At 57.1% G+C, this 25,474-nt stretch overlaps 2 protein-coding genes across 9 annotated transcripts in view; one reads left to right on the top strand and one right to left on the bottom strand.

Annotated features, from left to right (window-relative positions):
• LOC144506558 (uncharacterized) overlaps window positions 1–12,679 on the bottom strand; it is a 41,342-nt gene extending 28,663 nt beyond the window's left edge. The window contains exons 1-2 of one of the 8 annotated variants that reach the window (XM_078232835.1): window positions 12,450–12,679; window positions 1,158–1,548 (exon numbers count right to left, since the gene is read on the bottom strand). In XM_078232835.1, coding sequence (XP_078088961.1) covers window positions 1,158–1,406 — 249 coding nt within the window. In that variant the 5' untranslated portion in view covers window positions 1,407–1,548; window positions 12,450–12,679. Of the gene's footprint in view, window positions 1–1,157; window positions 1,549–1,997; window positions 2,925–4,437; window positions 5,078–8,517; window positions 8,803–12,423 lie in introns of those variants that run through there. The other 7 variants (XM_078232836.1, XM_078232837.1, XM_078232838.1 and 4 more) reach the window with 7 other exon arrangements.
• Window positions 12,680–12,857: 178 nt separating this feature from the next.
• c17h3orf38 (chromosome 17 C3orf38 homolog) overlaps window positions 12,858–25,474 on the top strand; it is a 15,673-nt gene continuing 3,056 nt past the window's right edge. Inside the window, exons 1-2 of the mRNA XM_078232845.1 lie at window positions 12,858–12,990; window positions 17,661–17,851. Of these exons, the coding sequence (XP_078088971.1) occupies window positions 12,864–12,990; window positions 17,661–17,851 (318 nt within the window). The 5' untranslated portion in view covers window positions 12,858–12,863. The remainder of the gene's footprint in view (window positions 12,991–17,660; window positions 17,852–25,474) is intronic.

The following is a 25,474-nucleotide window of genomic DNA, read 5'->3' as shown; positions in this document are numbered from 1 at the left end:
CATTTTATGGACAATTCTTCATTAATATTGAAGCACAAACAGAAAATACTGGAAACACTCGACAAACCGATGCTGCCTGGCCCAAGAGCATTTCCAGCATCCACAGTATTTTGCCTTACTTAATAGTACCATAGAATCCCTACAGAAAGAGGCCATTCAGCCACCGAGTCTGCACTGACTCTCCGAAAGAGCACCTTATCCAGGCTGTTGAACCAGGAAGGGTTAACCTTAAACATTTCGAATGTATTGGTTTGTCAGAACAGGTTGAACCAGATTAAGTGGGTGTCTATTATATTTCCTGATGTTGGAGCGGCAAGCAAGCTTAAATCTTTCTACACAGATAGATCATTCACAAATTATAGTATTGTGGAAAATTGCCTCCTTTTTCCATCAATGTTGGCAAATTTTGGGTTATAATAATCGGCTGTAGATGCAGGACAACATTTTCTGTGACAGGACCTCAAACAGTAAGACTCAACCTGTTTGGAGAGAAACCTGAACTTGGTGATTAAGTTTATTTATTAGTGTCACAAGTAAGCTTGTGCACTGCAATGAATTTACTGTGAAAATCTCCGATCCTGTGCCTGTTTGGGTGCACCGATGGAGAATTTAGTATGGCCAATGCATCTAACCAGCACGGCTTTTGGACTGTGGGAGGAAATTGGAGCACCCGGAGGAAACCCATGGAGACACCGGGAGAACGTGCAGACTATGCACAGTTACCCAAGTCGGGATTGGACACTGTGAGGCTGATGGTAGTCATGATGTGGAGATGCCGGCGTTGGACTGGGGTGAACACAGTAAGAAGTCTCACAACACCAGGTTAAAGCTTATGGTATACCAAATAAACCTGTTGGACTTTAACCTGGTGTTGAGAGACTTCTTACTGTGAGGCAGCAGCACTAACCACTGTGCCACCCTAATTGTTCACAGCCTTTTATGCATTCTTAAGCAGTAATCACAACTCTCTCTAAAACTAGTCCCTAGTCCCAACACAATTGTCCTGACATTTTTTTTTCTCTAATTCGGTTTTCCGGGCGGGAACTTTTACTAAACAAATTTTTAAAAAAGTTATGCAGAAGCTGAAAGAGAAATAATGGAAAAATCCTATTCATTTTAATCGCCCGTGTTATATATTTATAACCAATTTTACCTACCAAATTCATGAAATCGTTTCCGCCCACATGGATGTTGTTAAAGAAGATCTGTGGTACAGTAAGACGAGCGGTGAGATTGATAATCTGCTGGTGTATCTCCGGATTGTCCTTCACATTGACTTCAACGAACGGGAGACCCATTCTGGTCAGAAAAGACTTTGTACGGAGACAATGAAGACATCCTGTAATGCTGTAAATCGTAATTCTGCCTGCCAATTTCTGCAAGGGCACCGACTCTTCTGGCTCCATGTTAGATTTGGAGACGGAGGAGTGCGTTGCCTATCTGCATTTGTTTCTTTGCCGTCGTTCTGCTGGTTTCACTGTTGCCTCTTGCAGAATTTCATGAACAATGGCATTTCAAGAGTTGTGCCTTGCACTGAAGTCACGATTCCTGAAAGAAACAATTGCAACAGGAATAGAAAGGCAACGCTGGTACTCACATGCTACATTTCACAGCCTCCTTCAGGAAATTCCAAACCACACCACAACCAATGAATTACTTTTGAAGTGAGATCACATTGTCAGGAGTAACCTTTTATCCTGGTACATTCCAGCACGAATGACTGAAAGAATGTTCACTCCCTGTACTCTACTTCTTTTTCTACCCCCGATAAACACTGAATGTTTTATTATTTATACATCACAGGACTAAAGTTTATCCCAAATTTATAAAATACTAATATCCAAAAACAGAATGGGGAATTATAGGCAATGGAGACTGGGATAAATCAAAGTTGGGACTTCTTAACTGTTTATACTTCAGTGTTATTAATCGTTCATTCTTTAAATATTGGCCTGGATTTTGCAGTCTGTAGTGAAGTGATGGTACGCACCACTGACCTTGAAGAAAGCTGCCCAGACATATCGAATGATCTTTGTGGTGTAATAGCTTGAGGACGACTCATTGTTAAGAAGGCTTTATTACCGACAAGGTAAATATACATATACAAGTAATGGTCAACAGCAATGGGCAGAAGCAATAGGCGGCACGGTGGCACAGTGGTTAGCACTGCTGCCTCACGGCACCAGGGACCATGTTTGATTCCAGCCTCAGGTGACTGTCTGTGAGGAGTTTGCACGTTCTTCCCCTTGCCTGCGCGGGTTTCCTTCGGGTGCTCCGGTTTCCTCCCGCACTCCAAACATGTGCGGCTTAGGTTGATTGACCGTGCTAAATGTCCCCTTGGTGTCGGGGGGAACTAGCAGGGTAAATACGTGAGGTTCTGGGGACAGAGCCGGGGTGGGGTGGTTGTCGGTGCAGGCTTGATAGGTCGAATGGCCTCCTTCTGCACTGTAGGCGTTCTATAGCTCTAAGAGTTAAAGACATGACTACACTCTCTGCTTCCCAACTCCAACTGAGGTTCCTCCCCATGCTCCAATGCGTGTCCTTGTTCTGGCTCAGCTACCCGCGTTGGCTCTCCATAGGGTCCGGCCCAATGACACAGCCCTCAGGGGTAACCGCTTAAAGGAGCCACACTGCCACACATGGATTTTACTTTATCCAATGTTAATCTTGGGTGCGGGTCATTCATATTCAGCTCAACATTTAAAATCTGTGATCTTAAGATGCTGCTGGACCGGCTGAGTATTTCTGTTGTTCCAGATTTCCAGCATCTACAGCAGTTTGCTTTGGTGTGTGTTAAAAGACTTTTTTTTACATCCATACGGATTGGGTGCAATCTTCTCAAGATTGCAGAGTGTTGAACCAATCGAGAAAGGCTGTTTGAAACCTGCTAGTCTCGCAGCCACCTTTTCTCCCCTGATTAAACAGGATTTGTGCAATTTCACAGTATAGGCAAGGATCACACAGCCATTTGGAGGGGTGGGGTCTAAACACAGCAGCAACGCCTGGGATCTGAGATCATGGCGCCATTTATAAAAGATGCCCCAATCTCAAAGTTAAATGTAAGGCCCTCCCCACTACCCCTCAATGGACATCAGGAACCCCCTTGTCCGGCAGGTAAGGAGAACGATACCCCCCCCCCCCCCCCCGACACAGGGGGGGAACACCGCCTCCCCAATGAAGGAGGGTAACCCCCTCGCCAGTGCCCTTAACATATTGTCCAATGCTGGAGACAAACAGGGTACAAGGGGACAATGCCCAGGCATGTCCCCCAATCCCTGGGGCGTACAGGCACCTTCTCACCTCCGGTTGGTCACCGCGACTGATTTTCATCGTCGAAAACCAGTAGTGATTCTCACTGGCTTGGCGTTAAGCCACCAGGGAGAAGGGAAGTGACATAGTGGGTGAATGCCAGGATGTAAAGCCCAGTAAGTAGATGATAATTGATTGAAATTGATGGAAACCAGGTTCACACCCTGGCTGGGCATGAATTTGATTATGTCACTGGCAGTTGGCAGGGCAGATCTCAAACTGAGATCTTGCTGGCCCAAATCCCAGTTTTTTGGGCACTCGTGAGATTTAGCAGCCATTATGGACACCCAACAGGGCCGCTAGATCGCAGCCTAGTTGATTCTGTATTTTTATAAGTCATCAAGGGTTGGATTATAGTTACCCTGCTGGTGGGGTTGAAGGTGAAGGGGACACAAAAAACCCGCCCATCTTTGCCCTCATCTACCAGTGGCGGGAGTGGTGTTGGGCGACCAGCCCATCAGTGGATCAATTGGGGCCCTTAAGTCGGCATGTATTGCTTACCCAAGGTCCTCATCCCACCACAGCCAGGATTTAACGAGCAGTATTAGAGACCCCGCCAAACATCCTGCTGGCAGGCTTCCCTGCACTGACTGGTGGTGGGCAGTGACAGAGGGGATGGTCTCTCAAATCAGGCACTCAGGGGAGACCTCTGATTCAGCTGCTGGGCTGGATCCAGCCCCGAGGGCAGTATCGGCAGTGGTCACCATTCCGAGGGGCACTGCCGATACTGGAGATCTGACAGCTCCAATTGCCCAGCAGCTTTCTTGAGGTGTGACTTCCAATCTTTGCCCACTGTGCCCTGTAACCACCCCCAGCCCAAGGGGATTTCATAATGCACCTCCAAGCGGAACATTTCCCACCAGCATAAGAATCCGTTGATAATCATTAATTAGATATTCTGAGTAGAAACAAGTACAACTATAATAACCAAATCTGGACAAATTCCTCTCGTAGATCTGGAGATTTTAGCATACCTAACTGTTAACACACAGGACCCTGTAATTTGCCAACATGCAATCCACTTTGAATCTGTGTTAAACCATAGTTATTGTCCCAACATGTTACAGTAACCCAAAGAGGACAGACCAAGTATGACCCATGGAAAAGAAAAACATAAATTAGACTTACTCATTAAGTTGATCTTTCTCTGCACCCTAGCTATGACTGTAACACTACATTCCTCACTCTCTCCTTTCCTTCTCTATGAACGGTATGTTTTGTCTGTATAGCCCGCAAGAAACAATACTTTTCACTGTATACCAATACATGTGATAATAATAAATCAAATCAAAATATACTCAAAAGTCAGCACTTTTTCTCCTCGACACGTTCCCCTTCTCTTCCCCAAGGCACTGAGTTGTTTAAGTCAGTTCAAGGGGCACTGGTAACCCCAAGTCAAAGTTGGTTTGAAAGTAGTGTTCCAAATGCTCTGCTGCCCTCATAGAAACAGGGAGGTAAATTCTAAGAAGCTCAGACAATATTCTTGGAATAAATGACCTGTACAATGGCTCCTTGATGAACTAGATCTGCTACCTCTAGTTGGCAACTATTTAATTAATAAATAGTTACCAACTAGCGGTAGCGGATTAGTTCGTCAAGGACGCGGGCCTGGAGATAACACAGATTATACTGGCTGCACAAGATAAATGTGTGGGAGAGATTTATAGGCACAACGGTTTATCTAGTATCATAAGATTTCATAATCATTTTAGGCCGCTAGATTAAAAGGAGAAACTAGCTATAGTAGGCAGGTTGGCATTTCCTTTATAATTTATATCTTCTCATTACACTGAACATCTTTGACAAACTTGTTTACAATTAACTGACTCTGAAATGTTGCCAAGAAGTAAATCATCTTGTTTGGGCTGACACTGGAATAGATAGCAAGGGAGTCTTTGTGAAATAATCTTTACAAAATATTACGAATTTTGCAGAGTCATGATGACTCCATGGAAATTTAAAAATGGTGGGCAGGAACAGAGAAACCCACCCCCATAAAACTGACAGATCACATTTTCACCAGTAAGGGAAAGTGGGCAAGTCATGATTCACACACAAGGGCAATCAAAATTCCGCAGGACTATTTAAACTCATGGTAGAGTTTTTGCTTAGCAATGGCCTTAACCTGCTGTGTGGGAGTCGCAAACATTTATAGTGGACACAAATACTCATGAAGAGTGGAGTAGGTCTGTGGGACTGTCATACTTTGATATTATTTAAATCCAGTAAGAAGTCTCACAACACCAGGTTAAAGTCCAACAGGTTTATTTGGTAGCAAATACCATAAGCTTTCGGAGCACAGCTCCTTCGTCAGATGGAGTGGATATCTGTTCTCCAACAGTGCACAGACACAGAAATCAAGTTACAGAATACTAAGAATACAGAATACTAAATTAGTATTCTGTAACTTGATTTCTGTGTCTGTGCACTGTTGGAGAACAGATATCCACTCCATCTGACGAAGGAGCTGTGCTCCGAAAGCTTATGGTATTTGCTACCAAATAAACCTGTTGGACTTTAACCTGGTGTTGTGTGACTTCTTACTGTGCTTACCCCAGTCCAACGCCGGCATCTCCACATCATTATTTAAATCCCCAACTCTTTAAAAAAAAACAGCCTGCCTGTATCAGTGAGGGATTAACATAAAACTCAAGCTGAGTTATTTAAATTTCCAGACCTGTAATTTTAAAAAAAACGTCTACCCTTGTCAGTGACAGTTGAAAAAAATGTGTTCTATTAGTTACAAAAGCTGTTTGTTAACATTTCTTTCAGAACAATCATAATTTCATTATTAATACCTGGCTTCTTTCCACAGCCTATAATTATCTTCCTTAATGTGAAGGGGGTTATCGTAAGTTTACCTTTTCATTGACAGTTCTTAAAGGTTATTAAAAGATCAATACTACTTGACATGAGGTTATCACTAAACATCTGTTTTATAATGGATTAAGCACTTGAGGGGATTTAAAAATTTTTAATGGGCTTTCATGAATGGGCTTTCTTTTTACTATAATAAAAGGCTGTAATAGATATTTAGACCTTCAGTTGTACAGTATTTGAGTATTGCTGAAAATAAGAGAGATGTTGAAGCTTTTTGTCCTGCACTTATTACAAGACTGTACAACACTATCAATATAATACTGCTTGCCAACCAGTTAGCACATTCTTTTCATACAGGATAGACTGTTATTTTCCCCTTATATTGGTATTCTTGCAAAGTGTCCTGATGAATGCAAGATTAAAAAAACTTCAAAATGTCGCTCTTTTAAGCAATACTCACTTAGACTTTTATTTTATTTCATCTCAGCATGGCTTCTGAGGTCTGCTCATTGTAGATACTGGATGGATTGGCAGGTTATAAGGGGCAACGGAGGTGGGGGAGTGGGTCAAAATGAGTTGGCATGGGAGCAAAAAGGGATCATGGGGTGTTTCGGGAGGGTATGCATTGGCATTAAGTTGGGATGCAGATATGGAGTTAGCACAAGAGTGGGTGGGATAGGTGCTGGAGTGCAAAGGGATGAGGGATAGAGGTCCTAAAATTTAACAAAACAACCAGGATAGTTTAAAAGCCCCTCCTGACATTTGGTAGCCCCTGTGGCTGCCTCTGATCTGCATCTGGGGGCAGTAAAAAGTCTCACAACACCAGGTTAAAGTCCAACAGGTTTATTTGGTGGCACGAGCTTTCGGAGCACTGCTCCTTCATCAGATGAGTGGCTGGGGGGACAGCGGGCCCAACTCTATCCCACATCCACCCCCTTCCATCATTCCAGGATACTTCTCCCAAGTTGTATAGAGTGGGCCAGGAAATTTCCTGACTCGCGCCACCCATCTCAGGCGTGAAAAATCAGACCTGGATCGTTCTCAAATCAGAAATTGAAGGAAATAGAAAAGCCAGGAGAAACCTGGGAAGATTTCAGAACAGATTATAACGATAACCTGCATTGTAAAACAACTGTGAAGGAGTAAAATCTCCAGAGGAGCTTCACAGGAGCATTAAAAAAAACTAAAGGAAGCCCCCTAAAGTGAAGTGTGATAAGTTATAAAGGAACATTAAGCTAGACATAGTCATGTAAATTAAATTCAAATCATGTGAGAACATTAAGACATTAGTGAGCATAGATAAATGCCAAGTGTATTGTAAATGTAAGGTTAAATCTGCAGGAAGAGAAGCAGACAACGCAAGGAGGAAGAAATATCACAGCTACAAATGAAAACTGAACTCACAGACATTCCTATAGACAAACCTGAGTGACCAGAGGGAGGCTTTATAATTAGACATTAAATATAACTCAATTTAGTTGTTGGCCAATTGATTTCCCTCGTGCACATTACACTTCATAGAGATATAGAGCACGGAAACAGGCCCATTGGCCCAACTCATCCATGCCGACCAGGGTTCCCAAACTGAACTAGCCCCATTTGCCTGAGTTTGGCCCATATCCCTCTAAACCTTTCTCATCCACGTTTCCCCTTTCTAATCCTTTCTGTTGCGCTCAATCTGTTGTTCTCATTCTGCCCTTTCTTGCTTCGCTCCCTGACTTCCACACACCTTCTTGCAGACTTTACCAAAACTATTAAACCAGTTTCCATTTTGCATCAATGAAATGGAAATGTGATTTCTGTTGCAAAAAATAATAATAACAGGGAACCAGATGTGCATATGGTCCTTCTGTTTTTCAGCATTTTGAAGTGAATGTTCTTCGAGCGGGAACTACTTCTTCTTTTCCTAAGTTAGAAGCAGTAAATGCAGAAGTTGATAATTTAAAATCTAAGTGAAAACATTCACAAGCCGCCTAAATACATCTGAATATTGAAACGTTCAATGCAATGGTCACTGAAATCATGATGGAATAATTAACCTCAATTACGGTTTCAAATATTTCATAAAAATTCTTGGATTTATTTTTCATTTTTATGTGGAAAACTTCACGATGTTTGTAGCTAAAATACCTGTCACCAAAATAGCCAAGCTATTGCATGATGGAAATAATATTCCCTACATAACAAAATTCACTGTAATTCGTAAGGAACTTACTTGTGTGCTGAACCTTGCAATATTTCCATTACACATTAAAGCATTATATAAATGCAAATACTGAAATCTCCTCATTTGGAAGCAAACTTAAGCACTATAATAGTCACCAAAACGTTGATATATTTATTAAACCATAAGCGGGAGGAGATATGTGCTCTTCTCATACCACTTGCCTTTAATGATACACATACCATCTAATCATCAGTCAAACCTGCCACAACACAGAGGTAGTGCCGCAGTTGCACATATTTCGCAGGAACAGTTTTGAAAGCAGAACCAGTTCAGCGAGGTCACAAAGCACCTTCAGTGACATCAAACCTATTATTATTGTCACCATATAATTTTGGAATGTGAATAAAATAATTGTAACCACTTAAGGACGACAGTAGTAGTATTTCAGATGGGATGAACTGCTCTTGGAAGGGAGCCCAGATACAGTTTAGCATGATAGGCACGCTAGTGTGGTCCATATTAGTACAGCCATCTTGTGGTTTGGCAGGGGTGGGGTGGGCGGAATGTCTTTTGCAGTTAGTGCAATTACCAGGAAAAGTAAACTCAAATGATAAATAATGAAAAACAAACTGCAAATCTGAAACAAGAACCAGAATTGCTGGAAACACATGGTAGGTCCACTAAGCTTTTGTACAAAAATCAACAAGGTCAATGTTTTGGGAGAGGGTCCCGGTGAGGTAAAAGCAGGACAGAGTTTTGTTTCCAAGGTGTATTGCTCACATTAGGAAACTTCTCAATTTGACAGATACCCCTCAGATTAAAGGGCTCCATTAGATCTAATTGTTACTCAAGGGAAGTGGGGTGTGGAATCAAGATGGGCCCAGCATCCATGGAAGTAGATCCTAGGTGGCTGCTAGGGTTGGCAAGTGCCAAGGCTGATTAGAAGGCCCTCTCTCAGTTCTCTGGCTCTTTAAAGACTTGTTTCAGAGGCTGTTCAGCCTTCTAGACCTCACCCTCCCAAATGCTCCTCAAAGCTCATCACAACCCCATGCCAGCTCATGACTGCCATCAACCCCATGTCCCCTCCCTATGCAACCTCCATAACCACTCATTCAGAATTCACCAAGGGCAGATTTCAGAGCCATGTGGAGATAAAAAATCTAATACAGGTTTCATTCCTACACACACAATAGTGAAAAGAAAACTCATTTTCATTAAACCCATTCAAAGTTTTAAATTCTCAAGAGGTTAATCCCTTATATATACAAACTTCTAATTTGATTCACAAAGACAGCTAATCCTTTGGTAGTTCCTTCAATTAAACTGAATTAAGAACCCACTGCTGAAACAATTGTAGCTTTTGAAACTTAGCCAAGCACTGATATTCCCACTCTAATTCTCCGATAACCTGACATCCCCACTCTTATTCACCGATAAACTGACATCCCACATCCCCATTCTAATTCAGATACACTGACGACATTCCCACTGAAATTCACCAAAACAATGACAACCCCACATCCCTGATGTAATTCACAGATACAATGACATTCCCAGTGCGATTCATTCACCCCACATTCCCAGTGCGATTCACGCACCCACATTCCCAGTGCGATTCACGCACCCACATTCCCAGGGCGATTCACTGGCTCATTCCCGCACCGACATTCCCAGTGTCATTCTTGCACCGACATTCCCAGTGTCATTCACATACCGACAATCCCAGTGTCATTCACACACCGACATTCCCAGTGTCATTCCCGCACCAACATTCCCAGTGTCATTCCCGCACTGACATTCCCAGTGTCATTCCCGCACTGACATTCCCAGTGTCATTCACACACCGACATTCCCAGCGTCATTCCCACACCTACATTCCCAGTGTCATTCCCACACTGACATTCCAGCTGTCATTCCCACACCGACATTCCCAGTGTCATTCCCACACTGACATTCCCAGTGTCATTCCCACACTGACATTCCCAGTGTCATTCCCGCACCGACATTCCCAGTGTCAGTCCCGCACCAACATTCCCAGTGTCGTTCACACACTGACATTCCCAGTGTCATTCCCGCACCGACATTCCCAGTGTCATTCCCGCACCGACATTCCCAGTGTCATTCCCGCACCAACATTCCCAGTGTCATTTCCGCACCCACATTCCCAGTGTCATTCACGCACCGACATTCCCAGTGTCATTCCCACACCGGCATTCCCAGTCTCATTCACACACCGACATTCCCGGTGTCATTCCAACAATGACTTTCCCAGTGTCATTCACACACCGACATTCCCAGTGTCATTCCCACACTGACATTCCCAGTGCATTCCCACACTGACATTCCCAGTGTCATTCACGCACCGACATTCCCAGTGTCATTCCCGCACTGACATTCCCAGTGTCATTCACACACCGACATTTCCAGCGTCATTCCCACACCTACATTCCCAGTGTCATTCCCACACTGACATTCCAGGTGTCATTCCCACACCGACATTCCCAGTGTCATTCCCACACCGACATTCCCAGTGTCATTCCCACACTGACATTCCCAGTGTCATTCCCGCACCGACATTCCCAGTGTCATTCATGGAACCGACATTCCCAGTGTCATTTCCGCACCGACATTCCCAGTGTCATTCCCACACTGACATTCCCAGTGTCATTCACGCACTGACATTCCGAGTGTCATTCCCGCACCGACAGTCCCAGTGTCATTCCCACACTGACATTCCCAGTGTCATTCCCGCACCGACATACCCAGTGTCATTCCCACACTGACATTCCCAGTGTCATTCCCACACTGACATTCCCAGTGTCATTCCCGCACCGACATTCCCAGTGTCATTCATGGAACCGACATTCCCAGTGTCATTTCCGCACCGACATTCCCAGTGTCATTCCCACACTGACATTCCCAGTGTCATTCATGCACTAACATTCCCAGTGTCATTCCCGCACCGACAGTCCCAGTGTCATTCCCACACTGACATTCCCACACTGACATTCCCAGTGTCATTCCCACACTGACATTCCCACACCGACATTCCCAGTGTCATTCCCACACTGACATTCCCAGTGTCATTCCCACACTGACATTCCCACACCGACATTCCCAGTGTCATTCCCGCACTGACATTCCCAGTGTCATTCACACACTGACATTCCCTGTGTCATTCACACACTGACATTCCCAGTGTCATTCCGAGTGTCATTCCCACACTGACATTCCCAGTGTCATTCCCGCACCGACAGTCCCCGTGTCATTCCCACACCGACATTCCCAGTGTCATTCCCACACTGACATTCCCAGTGTCATTCCCGCACCGACAGTCCCCGTGTCATTCCCACACCGACATTCCCAGTGCCATTCCCGCACTGACATTCCCAGTGTCATTCCCGCACTGACATTCCCAGTGTCATTCCCGCACTGACATTCCCAGTGTCATTCCCGCACTGACATTCCCAGTGTCATTCCCACACCGACATTCCCAGTGTCATTCCCACACTGACATTCCCAGTGTCATTCCCGCACTGACATTCCCAGTGTCATTCCCACACCGACATTCCCAGTGTCATTCCCACACTGACGGTCCCAGTGTCATTCCCACACTGACATTCCCAGTGTCATTCCCGCACTGACATTCCCAGTGTCATTCCCACACTGTCATTCCCAGTGCCATTCCCGCACTGACATTCCCAGTGTCATTCCCACACTGTCATTCCCAGTGTCATTCCGACACTGTCATTCCCAGTGCCATTCCCGCACTGACATTCCCAGTGTCATTCCCACACTGTCATTCCCAGTGCCATTCCCGCACTGACATTCCCAGTGTCATTCCCACACTGTCATTCCCAGTGTCATTCCGACACTGTCATTCCCAGTGCCATTCCCACACTGACATTCCCAGTGTCATTCCCACACTGTCATTCCCAGTGTCATTCCGACACTGTCATTCCCAGTGCCATTCCCACACTGTCATTCCCAGTGCCATTCCCACACTGACATTCCCAGTGTCATTCCCACACCGACAGTCCCAGTGTCATTCCGACACTGACATTCCCAGTGTCATTCCCACACTGACATTCCCACACCGACATTCCCAGTGTCATTCCGACACTGACATTCCCAGTGTCATTCCCACACTGACATGTTGACTCTGTTTCTGTCCTGAGCTTCTCTCTGGTCCCGAACCATCCGGTGTCTCTCTGGTGCGTCGGTTATATAATTCCGGCAGGGTGCGGGGTCCGGGCTATTTTGACCCCTCGGGGCGGGCAGTGAGTTTGATGATTGAAGACGCGGTGTTGTTCGGAGGAATTTTCAGTGTCGGGTGCGGACAGTTGATGTCCCCGGCGCACAGACCGAGCCGGAACCCTGTGTGCGGGTACCGGCGCTGCCCGGAACCCTGTGGGCGGGTACCGGCGCTGCCCGGAACCCTGTGGGCGGGTACCGGCGCTGCCCGGAACCCTGTGGGCGGGTACCGGCGCTGCCCGGAACCCTGTGGGCGGGTACCGGCGTTGCCCGGAACCCCATTCCGGGGACTTGCGGCCCAGGCGGGGCGGCGATGTCGCTGTTGTCGGAGCCGGAGCTGTGCGGCTGCCGGGAGATCCTGCAGAGCCTCGGCCAGGGGGAGCTCCTCTCACTCGCCGACACCGTCACCAACCGCATGTTAAAGATAGAGAGCGACACAGGTGGGTGATAGAGACCCCCCCCTGCACTGACCCCCTGTCCCCCCCCCCCTGCACTGACCCCCTGTCCCCCCCCCCCTGCACTGACCCCCTGTCCCCCCCCCCCTGCACTGACCCCCTGTCCCCCCCCTGCACTGACCCCCTGTCCCCCCCCTGCACTGACCCCCTGTCCCCCCCCTGCACTGACCCCCTGTCCCCCCCCTGCACTGACCCCCTGTCCCCCCCCCTGCACTGACCCCCTGTCCCCCCCTGCACTGACCCCCTGTCCCCCCCCCCCCTGCACTGACCCCCTGTCCCCCCCCTGCACTGACCCCCTGTCCCCCCCTGCACTGACCCCCTGTCCCCCCCCCTGCACTGACCCCCTGTCCCCCCCCCTGCACTGACCCCCTGTCCCCCCCCTGCACTGACCCCCTGTCCCCCCCCCTGCACTGACCCCCTGTCCCCCCCCCTGCACTGACCCCCTGTCCCCCCCCCCTGCACTGACCCCCTGTCCCCCCCCTGCACTGACCCCGTCCCCCCACTGCACTGACCCCCTGTCCCCCCCCGACACTGACCCCCTGTCCCCCCCCCTGCACTGACCCCCCCCCCCCACACAGATTCCGCCAGTCACCCGTCCCTTCTCCATGGAGACCCCAGCCTTTGGCCACAGACCCCTCCCTGCGCACTCACCCCCATCTACCCCGCACTGATCCCCCATACCCCCCCGCACTGATCCCCCGTCCCCCCCGCACTGATCCCCCGTCCCCCCCGCACCGATCCCCCGTCCCCCCCGCACCGATCCCCCGTCCCCCCCGCACCGATCCCCCGTCCCCCCCGCACCGATCCCCCGTCCCCCCCGCACCGATCCCCCGTCCCCCCCGCACCGATCCCCCGTCCCCCCCGCACCGATCCCCCGTCCCCCCCGCACCGATCCCCCGTCCCCCCCGCACCGATCCCCCGTCCCCCCCGCACCGATCCCCCGTCCCCCCCCGCACCGATCCCCCGTCCCCCCCCGCGCTGATCCCCCCCCCGCGCTGATCCCCCCCCGCGCTGATCCCCCCCCGCGCTGATCCCCCCCCCGCGCTGATCCCCCCCCCGCGCTGATCCCCCCCCCGCGCTGATCCCCCCCCCGCGCTGATCCCCCCCCCGCGCTGATCCCCCCCCGCGCTGATCCCCCGTCCCCCCCCCGCGCTGATCCCCCGTCCCCCCCCCGCGCTGATCCCCCGTCCCCCCCCCGCGCTGATCCCCCGTCCCCCCCCCGCGCTGATCCCCCGTCCCCCCCCCGCGCTGATCCCCGTCCCCCCCGCGCTGATCCCCGTCCCCCCCGCGCTGATCCCCGTCCCCCCCGCGCTGATCCCCGTCCCCCCCGCGCTGATCCCCGTCCCCCCCGCGCTGATCCCCATCCCCCCCGCACTGATCCCCCGTCCCCCCAGCACTGATCCCCCGTCCCCCCCCCGCACTGATCCCCCATCCCGCCCCCGCACTGATCTCCCGTCCCCCCCTTCTCCCACCCTCCCCCTTCCCCCCCCCCCCCCCCCCCCCCCCCCACAACACACTGAAATGCTGGCTCTCAATATTGTAGAATTATTGCTGTCCTGCATAAAGCTGCCAGTCAGTTTGCTTTATAATCAAGGAAGCTGAAAGGGACCTAATTTGACCTAAACAGAGAACATGCAGAATGTAAACAGCATTATAATCATCCATAAAAGAGAAAATTGTTTAATATTTAGGTGGTTTGGAATATTGGAGCTTTAAACGAACAAAAAGGATCAGGATGGTGAGGAGGGGAGGGTGTTGTTGGGGGGGTAGGAAGATTTCAAAATCCAAAGTGAGGGGTTGAGACTTCGGGACAGTATAGCAACGTGGGTAAAGGGAATCAGACAGGAAGGGAGAGGCTTAATGATTGTACATCAGTGAATAGGGTCATTGCAGGGAATAGAAATATAATAATGCAATTATCTGAATGCATGAAGCATCTGCAACAAGATGGAAGCACTAGTGGCACAAATAGAGGTAAGTGATTCAGATCTAATTGTCATTACAGGACACGGTTTCAAGGTGATCAAGGTTGGAAAGTAAATATTCCAAGCTGCCTAATATTTCGGAAAGACTGGCAGGCGGAATGGCGAAGGAGGACAGGTAGTGATAGTAAAATATGACACTTGTGAGAAAGGATCTGACCTCAGAAGGTCATGAAGTAAGATCAATATGGGTGAAATTAGGAATAGCAAGAGTCAAGAAACAGCAGTGGGAGTAGTTTATAGGCCTCCTAACAATATTATACCATTGAACAGAGCATTAAGTACAAAACTATTGGTGGTTGAGGGGGATATTAATCTCCATGTGGACAGTAGCAATCAAATTGGCAGGAGTGGTCTCGAAGATGAGTTTGCACAATGTTTCGCCACTTTTTTTGGAGCAATTGGATGAAATGATTTGATTTATTATTGTCACATGTTTTAACATACAGTGAAAAGTATTGTTTCTTGCGCACTATACAGACAAAGCACACCGTTCATAGAGAAGGAAAGGAGAGGGTACAGAATGTAGTGTTACAGTCATAGCTAGGATGTAGAGAAAGATCAACGTAATGCGAGGTAGGTCCATACAAAAATCTGATGGCAGCAGGGAAGAAGCTGTTCATGAGTCGGTTCCATAGAATCGCTATAGTGCAGAAGGAGGCTATTTGGCCCATCGAGTTTGCACTGACCACAGTTCCACCCTGGCCCTATCCCCGTAAGCCCACTTATTTACCCCGCTAGTTCCTCTGACACTAAGGGACAATTTATCATGGCCAATTAACCTAATCTGCACATTCTTGGACTGTGGGAGGAAACCGAAGCATCCGGAGGAAACCCTCGCAGAGACGGGGAGAACGTGCAAACTCCACGCAGATCGTGACCCAAGGCCGGAATTGAACCCAGGCCCCTGGCGCTGTGAGGCAGCAGTGCTAACCACTGTGCCGCCTAATCAATGATAACCACTACCATCGGGCCGGCTGGTTGTATCTTCTTCCTGACAGAAGAAGGTGGAAGAGAGAATGTCCGGGGTGCGTGGGGTCCTTAATTATGCTGGCTGCTGTGCCGAGGCAGCGGAATTGAAGCAATAGTGTAGAGTGTAGATTAGAGGGGCTTTAGATTGGTACCACTGGTCGGCGCAACATCGAGGGCCGAAGGGCCTGTACTGCGCTGTAATGTTCTATTGTCTATGTTCAATGAAATTGTTTCACATCTGTGACAAAAGTTGAATCACTTAACTGCCAGAGGCTGGATGTCTATTGGAGTCAATATCTGTGAACTGTGCAGCTTACATACATGAGAGCCCAAATGGGAATGACAGCTGTGTTCGAGGAAAGCTTGGAATCCTTGTTCTGGTGGTTGAGGGGTCAGAATTGCAATCCAGCTTCAAATCTTTGTGCAAGCTAAAGGGGTTAATTGATATGTAAAAAAAATCTTAGTATTTGGCCTTTGCATAAAGGAAGAGCAAAAGAAATGAGAAAACTCAGTAGGTATTAGTACAGGCTTCTGATGCTTTTGTGCTACTAGTGTATTGTTACTTATCTTTCTCAAACCACGAAGAGGGAAGGAATGGTGTGTCAGAATGTATTCCGATTGTTGGAATTTCCAGACAATCAGATACCTGGACTTCAGGGGTTAAGTTATGAGGAGAGATTAGACAAATTAAGGCTTTATTCTCTCGAATTTAGAAGGTTGAGGGGTGATCTGATAGATAAAATATTTACAGGGTGGATAAGTATTGACTGTTTCCACTAGTTGAAGGCTCTAGAACCAGTGGCCATTATCTAAATATTAGGGCCAAGCGGTTCAGGAGAGATGTTAGAAAACACTTCTACATGCAGAGAGTGATGGAGGTTTGGGACTCTCTTCCTCAAATGGGGGTGGATGCTGGTTCAATTGTTAGGTTTAAGTCTGAGATAGATTTTTATTAAGAAGGGGAATCAAGAGCCTAGGGTATATACATGGAGTTAGGCCATGATCTTATTAAATGACGGAGCAGGCCTGAGTGGCTGGATGGCGTACTCCTGTTCCTATGTCCTATTTCCTATGCTCCTAGTTTTAACTCTACACCTTTGTGCCATTTTAACATGTAGTGCAATGCGGAAGAAAAGTAACCCAGCAAGGGAACTCTGTGTTGCTATTTTATCAGTGAAGGCCTCTTGCAACCATGCTGTTGTTGTTGGGGAGTTAACTTGGTAGCTGGCCCTTAGGGGTCAGGTGGGGAGGGGGGAATATTAAGACAATATTAAGAGATAGCCACAGCAATAGGAATGTAGTACAATGCTGAGAGTTTGGGGCGGCACAGTGGCTAGCACTGCTGCCTCACAGCGCCAGGGACCTGGGTTCGATTCCCGGCTCAGGTCACTGTCTGTGTGGAGTCTGCACGTTCTCCCTGTGTCTGTGTGGGTTTCCTTCGGGTGCTCCAGTTTCTTCCCCCAGTCCAAAGATGTGCGGGTGATGTGGATTGGCCATGCTAAATTGCCTCGTAGTGTCAGGGGGGACGAGTTAGGGTAAATGAATGGGGTTTTGGGGATAGGGCCTGGTGGGATGAATGGCCTCCTTCTCCACTGTATGATTCTATGATAATCATAACTGCCTCGCTAAAAGAATTTCTGTGCATCTTGGGTTGGGATTTTTCCGTTGTTAACAATCTTCCGGTTGTTCTATCACCTGCAGAAGCCATTGATGCCATACTGAGTTACAGCCAGAGTGCCGAAGAGCTGCTAAAAAGGAAGAAGATCCACCGTGAGATAATATTTCAATATTTAGCAAAACATAATGTTGTTATGCCGTCTAATGCAGAGAAGTACCATCTTGTTCAGAAAATTATAGAATATTGGAGGGAAGGCAGCAGCACTGCATCCCAGGTATTGTATCTGAAGCTGCATCATCTTATAATATAACATGGACATTTTTACTTTGTTTCTTTTTGCAGTGCAACTGAAAAATGAAGGTAACGTTCAAAATGGTGATTTTACAATTCAGGTTAATCTCTTCAAATGGGTGCTAAACTTTACAAATACTAATTTGCAACTGATCTAAGTTTTCTAAAAAAACACATTTAAATAGACTGGGTAAGGATTTTTTCGGCAGAATTATATTGTTCATAACCCTGTAAGGACTGGTGATGGCTTTAAGCAAAACATCAAACTTTTAGTTAATAGTTTAAAGGATGTCACATCACTTCCCCCCCCTCACTCCGCCCCACCCCACTCCCCCTCCCCCCACTTTCCCCCTCCCCCCACTTTCCCCCTCCCCCACTTTCCCCCTCCCCCACTTTCCCCTCCCCCGCTTTCCCCTCCCCCGCTTTCCCCCTCCCCCCGCTTTCCCCTCCCCCCGCTTTCCCCTCCCCCCGCTTTCCCCTCCCCCCGCTTTCCCCTCCCCCGCTTTCCCCTCCCCCGCTTTCCCCTCCCCCGCTTTCCCCTCCCCCGCTTTCCCCTCCCCCCGCTTTCCCCTCCCCCCGCTCTGCCCCTCCCCCCGCTCTGCCCCTCCCCCCGCTCTGCCCCTCCCCCCGCTCTGCCCCTCCCCCCGCTCTGCCCCTCCCCCCGCTCTGCCCCTCCCCCCGCTCTGCCCCTCCCCCGCTCTGCCCCTCCCCCGCTCTGCCCCTCCCCCCGCTCTGCCCCTCCCCCCGCTCTGCCCCTCCCCCCGCTCTGCCCCTCCCCCGCTCTGCCCCTCCCCCCGCTCTGCCCCTCCCGCCGCTCTGCCCCTCCCGCCGCTCTGCCCCTCCCCCCGCTCTGCCCCTCCCCCCGCTCTGCCCCTCGCCCCGCTCTGCCCCTCGCCCCGCTCTGCCCCTCGCCCCGCTCTGCCCCTCGCCCCGCTCTGCCCCGCTCTGCCCCTCGCCCCGCTCTGCCCCTCGCCCCGCTCTGCCCCTCGCCCCGCTCTGCCCCTCGCCCCGCTCTGCCCCTCGCCCCGCTCTGCCCCTCGCCCCGCTCTGCCCCTCGCCCCGATCTGCCCCTCGCCCCGCTCTGCCCCTCGCCCCGCTCTGCCCCTCGCCCCGCTCTGCCCCTCGCCCCGCTCTGCCCCTCGCCCGCTCTGCCCCTCGCCCCGCTCTGCCCCTCGCCCCGCTCTGCCCCTCCCCCGCTCTGCCCCTCCCCCCGCTCTGCCCCTCCCCCCGCTCTGCCCCTCCCCCCGCTCTGCCCCTCCCCCCGCTCTGCCCCTCCCCCCGCTCTGCCCCTCCCCCGCTCGGCCCCTCCCCCCGCTCGGCCCCTCCCCCCGCTCGGCCCCTCCCCTGGCTCGGCCCCATCCCCGCTCGGCCCCTCCCCCGCTCGGCCCCACCCCCCGCTCGCTCGCCCCACCCCCCGCTCGCTCGCCCCACCCCCCGCTCGCTCGCCCCACCCCCCGCTCGCTCGCCCCACCCCCCGCTCGCTCGCCCCACCCCCCGCTCGCTCGCCCCACCCCCCGCTCGCTCGCCCCACCCCCCGCTCGCTCGCCCCACCCCCCGCTCGCTCGCCCCACCCCCCGCTCGCTCGCCCCACCCCCGCTCGCTCGCCCCACCCCCGCTCGCTCGCCCCACCCCCCGCTCGCTCGCCCCACCCCCCGCTCGCTCGCCCCACCCCCCGCTCGCTCGCCCCACCCCCCGCTCGCTCGCCCACCCCCGCTCGCTCGCCCCACCCCCCGCTCGCTCGCCCCACCCCCCGCTCGCTCGCCCCACCCCCGCTCGCTCGCCCCACCCCCCGCTCGCTCGCCCCACCCCCGCTCGCTCGCCCCACCCCCCGCTCGCTCGCCCCACCCCCCGCTCGCTCGCCCCACCCCCCGCTCGCTCGCCCCACCCCCCGCTCGCTCGCCCCACCCCCCGCTCGCTCGCCCCACCCCCCGCTCGCTCGCCCACCCCCCGCTCGCTCGCCCCACCCCCCGCTCGCTCGCCCCACCCCCCGCTCGCTCGCCCCACCCCCCGCTCGCTCGCCCCACCCCCCGCTCGCTCGCCCCACCCCCCGCTCGCTCGCCCCACCCCCCGCTCGCTCGCCCCACCCCCCGCTCGCTCGCCCCACCCCCGCTCGCTCGCCCCACCCCCCGCTCGCTCGCCCCACCCCCGCTCGCTCGCCCCACCCCCGCTCGCTCGCCCCACCCCCCGCTCGCTCGCCCCACCCCCCGCTCGCTCGCCCCACCCCCCGCTCGCTCGCCCCACCCCCCGCTCGCTCGCCCCACCCCCCGCTCGCTCGCCCCACCCCCCGCTCGCTCGCCCCACCCCCCGCTCGCTCGCCCCACCCCCCGCTCGCTCGCCCCACCCCCCGCTCGCTCGCCCCCCCCGCTCGCTCCGCCCCACCCCCCGCTCGCTCGCCCCCCCCCCGCTCGCTCGCCCCCCCCCCCGCTCGCTCGCCCCCCCCCCCGCTCGCTCGCCCCACCCCCCGCTCGCTCGCCCCACCCCCCGCTCGCTCGCCCCACCCCCCGCTCGCTCGCCCCACCCCCCGCTCGCTCGCCCCACCCCCCGCTCGCTCGCCCCACCCCCCGCTCGCTCGCCCCACCCCCCGCTCGCTCGCCCCACCCCCCGCTCGCTCGCCCCACCCCCCGCTCGCTCGCCCCACCCCCCGCTCGCTCGCCCCACCCCCCGCTCGCTCGCCCCACCCCCCGCTCGCTCGCCCCACCCCCCGCTCGCTCGCCCCACCCCCCGCTCGCTCGCCCCACCCCCCGCTCGCTCGCCCCACCCCCCGCTCGCTCGCCCCACCCCCCGCTCGCTCGCCCCACCCCCCGCTCGCCCGCCCCACCCCCCGCTCGCTCGCCCCACCCCCCGCTCGCTCGCCCCACCCCCCGCTCGCTCGCCCCACCCCCCGCTCGCTCGCCCCACCCCCCGCTCGCTCGCCCCACCCCCCGCTCGCTCGCCCCACCCCCCGCTCGCTCGCCCCACCCCCCGCTCGCTCGCCCCACCCCCGCTCGCTCGCCCCACCCCCCGCTCGCTCGCCCCACCCCCCGCTCGCTCGCCCCACCCCCCGCTCGCTCGCCCCACCCCCCGCTCGCTCGCCCCACCCCCCGCTCGCTCGCCCCACCCCCCGCTCGCTCGCCCCACCCCCCGCTCGCTCGCCCCACCCCCCGCTCGCTCGCCCCACCCCCCGCTCGCTCGCCCCACCCCCCGCTCGCTCGCCCCACCCCCCGCTCGCTCGCCCCACCCCCCGCTCGCTCGCCCCACCCCCCGCTCGCTCGCCCCACCCCCCGCTCGCTCGCCCCACCCCCCGCTCGCTCGCCCCACCCCCCGCTCGCTCGCCCCACCCCCGCTCGCTCGCCCCACCCCCCGCTCGCTCGCCCCACCCCCCGCTCGCTCGCCCCACCCCCCGCTCGCTCGCCCCACCCCCCGCTCGCTCGCCCCACCCCCCGCTCGCTCGCCCCACCCCCCGCTCGCTCGCCCCACCCCCCGCTCGCTCGCCCCACCCCCCGCTCGCTCGCCCCACCCCCCGCTCGCTCGCCCCACCCCCCGCTCGCTCGCCCCACCCCCGCTCGCTCGCCCCACCCCCCGCTCGCTCGCCCCACCCCCCGCTCGCTCGCCCCACCCCCCGCTCGCTCGCCCCACCCCCCGCTCGCTCGCCCCACCCCCGCTCGCTCGCCCCACCCCCCGCTCGCTCGCCCCACCCCCGCTCGCTCGCCCCACCCCCCGCTCGCTCGCCCCACCCCCCGCTCGCTCGCCCCACCCCCCGCTCGCTCGCCCCACCCCCCGCTCGCTCGCCCCACCCCCCGCTCGCTCGCCCACCCCCCGCTCGCTCGCCCCACCCCCCGCTCGCTCGCCCCACCCCCCGCTCGCTCGCCCCACCCCCCGCTCGCTCGCCCCACCCCCCGCTCGCTCGCCCCACCCCCCGCTCGCTCGCCCCACCCCCCGCTCGCTCGCCCCACCCCCCGCTCGCTTCCCCCCTGGCCACGCCAACCCACCCATTCCCCTCTGCCCCTCCTCTCCTGTCCCCTTCCCTCACCCGTCCCCTCGCTCCCCTTCCCCTCGCCCGTCCCCTTCCCCTCGCCCGTCCCCTTCCCCTCGCCCGTCCCCTCCCCTCGCCCGTCCCCTTCCCCTCGCCCGTCCCTTCCCCTCGCCCGTCCCCTTCCCCTCGCCCGTCCCCTTCCCCTCGCCCGTCCCTTCCCTCGCCCGTCCTTCCCCTCGCCCGTCCCCTTCCCCTCGCCCGTCCCCTTCCCCTCGCCCGTCCCCTTCCCCTCGCCCGTCCCCTTCCCCTCGCCCGTCCCCTTCCCCCTCGCCCGTCCCCTTCCCCTCGCCCGTCCCCTTCCCCTCGCCCGTCCCCTTCCCCTCGCCCGTCCCCTTCCCCTCGCCCGTCCCCTTCCCCTCGCCCGTCCCCTTCCCCTCGCCCGTCCCCTTCCCCTCGCCCGTCCCCCGTCCCCTCGCCCGTCCCCTTCCCCTCGCCCGTCCCCTTCCCCTCGCCCGTCCCCTTCCCCTCGCCCGTCCCCTTCCCCTCGCCCGTCCCCTTCCCCTCGCCCGTCCCCTTCCCCTCGCCCGTCCCCTTCCCCTCGCCCGCCCCTTCCCCTCGCCCGTCCCCTTCCCCTCGCCCGTCCCCTTCCCCTCGCCCGTCCCCTTCCCCTCGCCCGTCCCCTTCCCCTCGCCCGTCCCCTTCCCCTCGCCCGTCCCCTTCCCCTCGCCCGTCCCCTTCCCCTCGCCCGTCCCCTTCCCCTCGCCCGTCCCCTTCCCCTCGCCCGTCCCCTTCCCCTCGCCCGTCCCCTTCCCTCGCCCGTCCCCTTCCCCTCGCCCGTCCCCTTCCCCTCGCCCGTCCCCTTCCCCTCGCCCGTCCCCTTCCCCTCGCCCGTCCCCTTCCCCTCGCCCGTCCCCTTCCCCTCGCCCGTCCCCTTCCCCTCGCCCGTCCCCTTCCCCTCGCCCGTCCCCTTCCCCTCGCCCGTCCCTTCCCCTCGCCCGTCCCCTTCCCCTCGCCCGTCCCCTTCCCCTCGCCCGTCCCTTCCCCTCGCCCGTCCCCTTCCCCTCGCCCGTCCCCTTCCCCTCGCCCGTCCCCTTCCCCTCGCCCGTCCCCTTCCCCTCGCCCGTCCCCTTCCCCTCGCCCGTCCCCTTCCCTGCTCCCCTTCCCCTCGCCCGTCCCCTTCCCCTCGCCCGTCCCCTTCCCCTCGCCCGTCCCCTTCCCCTCGCCCGTCCCCTTCCCTCTCGCCCGTCCCCTTCCCCTCGCCCGTCCCTTCCCCTCGCCCGTCCCCTTCCCCTCGCCCGTCCCCTTCCCCTCGCCCGTCCCCTTCCCCTCGCCCGTCCCCTTCCCCTCGCCCGTCCCCTTCCCCTCGCCCGTCCCCTTCCCCTCGCCCGTCCCCTTCCCCTCGCCCGTCCCCTTCCCCTCGCCCGTCCCCTTCCCCTCGCCCGTCCCCTTCCCCTCGCCCGTCCCCTTCCCCTCGCCCGTCCCCTCCCTCGCCCGTCCCTCCCTCGCCCGTCCCCTTCCCCTCGCCCGTCCCCTTCCCCTCGCCCGTCCCCTTCCCCTCGCCCGTCCCCTTCCCCTCGCCCGTCCCCTTCCCCTCGCCCGTCCCCTTCCCCTCGCCCGTCCCCTTCCCCTCGCCCGTCCCCTTCCCCTCGCCCGTCCCCTTCCCCTCGCCCGTCCCTTCCCCTCGCCCGTCCCCTTCCCCTCGCCCGTCCCCTTCCCCTCGCCCGTCCCCTTCCCCTCGCCCGTCCCCTTCCCCTCGCCCGTCCCCTTCCCCTCGCCCGTCCCCTTCCCCTCGCCCGTCCCCTTCCCCTCGCCCGTCCCCTTCCCCTCGCCCGTCCCCTTCCCCTCGCCCGTCCCCTTCCCCTCGCCCGTCCCCTTCCCCTCGCCCGTCCCTTCCCCTCGCCCGTCCCCTTCCCCTCGCCCGTCCCCTTCCCCTCGCCCGTCCCCTTCCCCTCGCCCGTCCCCTTCCCCTCGCCCGTCCCCTTCCCCTCGCCCGTCCCCTTCCCCTCGCCCGTCCCCTTCCCCTCGCCCGTCCCCTTCCCCTCGCCCGTCCCCTTCCCCTCGCCCGTCCCCTTCCCCTCGCCCGTCCCCTTCCCCTCGCCCGTCCCCCTTCCCCTCGCCCGTCCCCTTCCCCTCGCCCGTCCCCTTCCCCTCGCCCGTCCCCTTCCCCTCGCCCGTCCCCTTCCCCTCGCCCGTCCCCTTCCCCTCGCCCGTCCCCTTCCCCTCGCCCGTCCCCTTCCCCTCGCCCGTCCCCTTCCCCTCGCCCGTCCCCTTCCCCTCGCCCGTCCCCTTCCCTCGCCCGTCCCCTTCCCCTCGCCCGTCCCCTTCCCCTCGCCCGTCCCCTTCCCCTCGCCCGTCCCCTTCCCCTCGCCCGTCCCCTTCCCCTCGCCCGTCCCCTTCCCCTCGCCCGTCCCCTTCCCCTCGCCCGTCCCCTTCCCCTCGCCCGTCCCCTTCCCCTCGCCCGTCCCCTTCCCCTCGCCCGTCCCCTTCCCCTCGCCCGTCCCCTTCCCCTCGCCCGTCCCCTTCCCCTCGCCCGTCCCCTTCCCCTCGCCCGTCCCCTTCCCCTCGCCCGTCCCCTTCCCCTCGCCCGTCCCCTTCCCCTCGCCCGTCCCCTTCCCCTCGCCCGTCCCCTTCCCCTCGCCCGTCCCCTTCCCCTCGCCCGTCCCCTTCCCCTCGCCCGTCCCTTCCCCTCGCCCGTCCCCTTCCCCTCGCCCGTCCCCTTCCCCTCGCCCGTCCCCTTCCCCTCGCCCGTCCCCTTCCCCTCGCCCGTCCCCTTCCCCTCGCCCGTCCCCTTCCCCTCGCCCGTCCCCTTCCCCTCGCCCGTCCCCTTCCCTCGCCCGTCCCCTTCCCCTCGCCCGTCCCCTTCCCCTCGCCCGTCCCCTTCCCCTCGCCCGTCCCCTTCCCCTCGCCCGTCCCCTTCCCCTCGCCCGTCCCCTTCCCCTCGCCCGTCCCCTTCCCCTCGCCGTCCCCTTCCCCTCGCCCGTCCCCTTCCCCTCGCCCGTCCCCTTCCCCTCGCCCGTCCCCTTCCCCTCGCCCGTCCCCTTCCCCTCGCCCGTCCCCTTCCCCTCGCCCGTCCCCTTCCCCTCGCCCGTCCCCTTCCCCTCGCCCGTCCCCTTCCCCTCGCCCGTCCCCTTCCCCTCGCCCGTCCCCTTCCCCTCGCCCGTCCCCTTCCCCTCGCCCGTCCCCTTCCCCTCGCCCGTCCCCTTCCCCTCGCCCGTCCCCTTCCCCTCGCCCGTCCCCTTCCCCTCGCCCGTCCCCTTCCCCTCGCCCGTCCCCTTCCCCTCGCCCGTCCCCTTCCCCTCGCCCGTCCCCTTCCCCTCGCCCGTCCCCTTCCCCTCGCCCGTCCCCTTCCCCTCGCCCGTCCCTTCTCCCCTCCCCGTCCCCTTCCCCTCGCCCGTCCCCTTCCCCTCGCCCGTCCCCTTCCCCTCGCCCGTCCCCTTCCCCTCGCCCGTCCCCTTCCCCTCGCCCGTCCCCTTCCCCTCGCCCGTCCCCTTCCCCTCGCCCGTCCCCTTCCCCTCGCCGTCCCCTTCCCCTCGCCCGTCCCCTTCCCCTCGCCCGTCCCCTTCCCCTCGCCCGTCCTCCTCGCCCGTCCCCTTCCCCTCGCCCGTCCCCTTCCCCCTCGCCGTCCCCTTCCCCTCGCCCGTCCCCTTCCCCTCG

The sequence above is a fragment of the Mustelus asterias genome, chromosome 17 (genome assembly GCF_964213995.1).
Source record: "Mustelus asterias chromosome 17, sMusAst1.hap1.1, whole genome shotgun sequence".
Taxonomy (NCBI): Eukaryota; Metazoa; Chordata; class Chondrichthyes; order Carcharhiniformes; family Triakidae; genus Mustelus; species Mustelus asterias.
The sequence above is the reverse complement of the archived record's forward strand: the minus strand, read 5'-3'. Positions and strand labels throughout refer to the sequence as shown.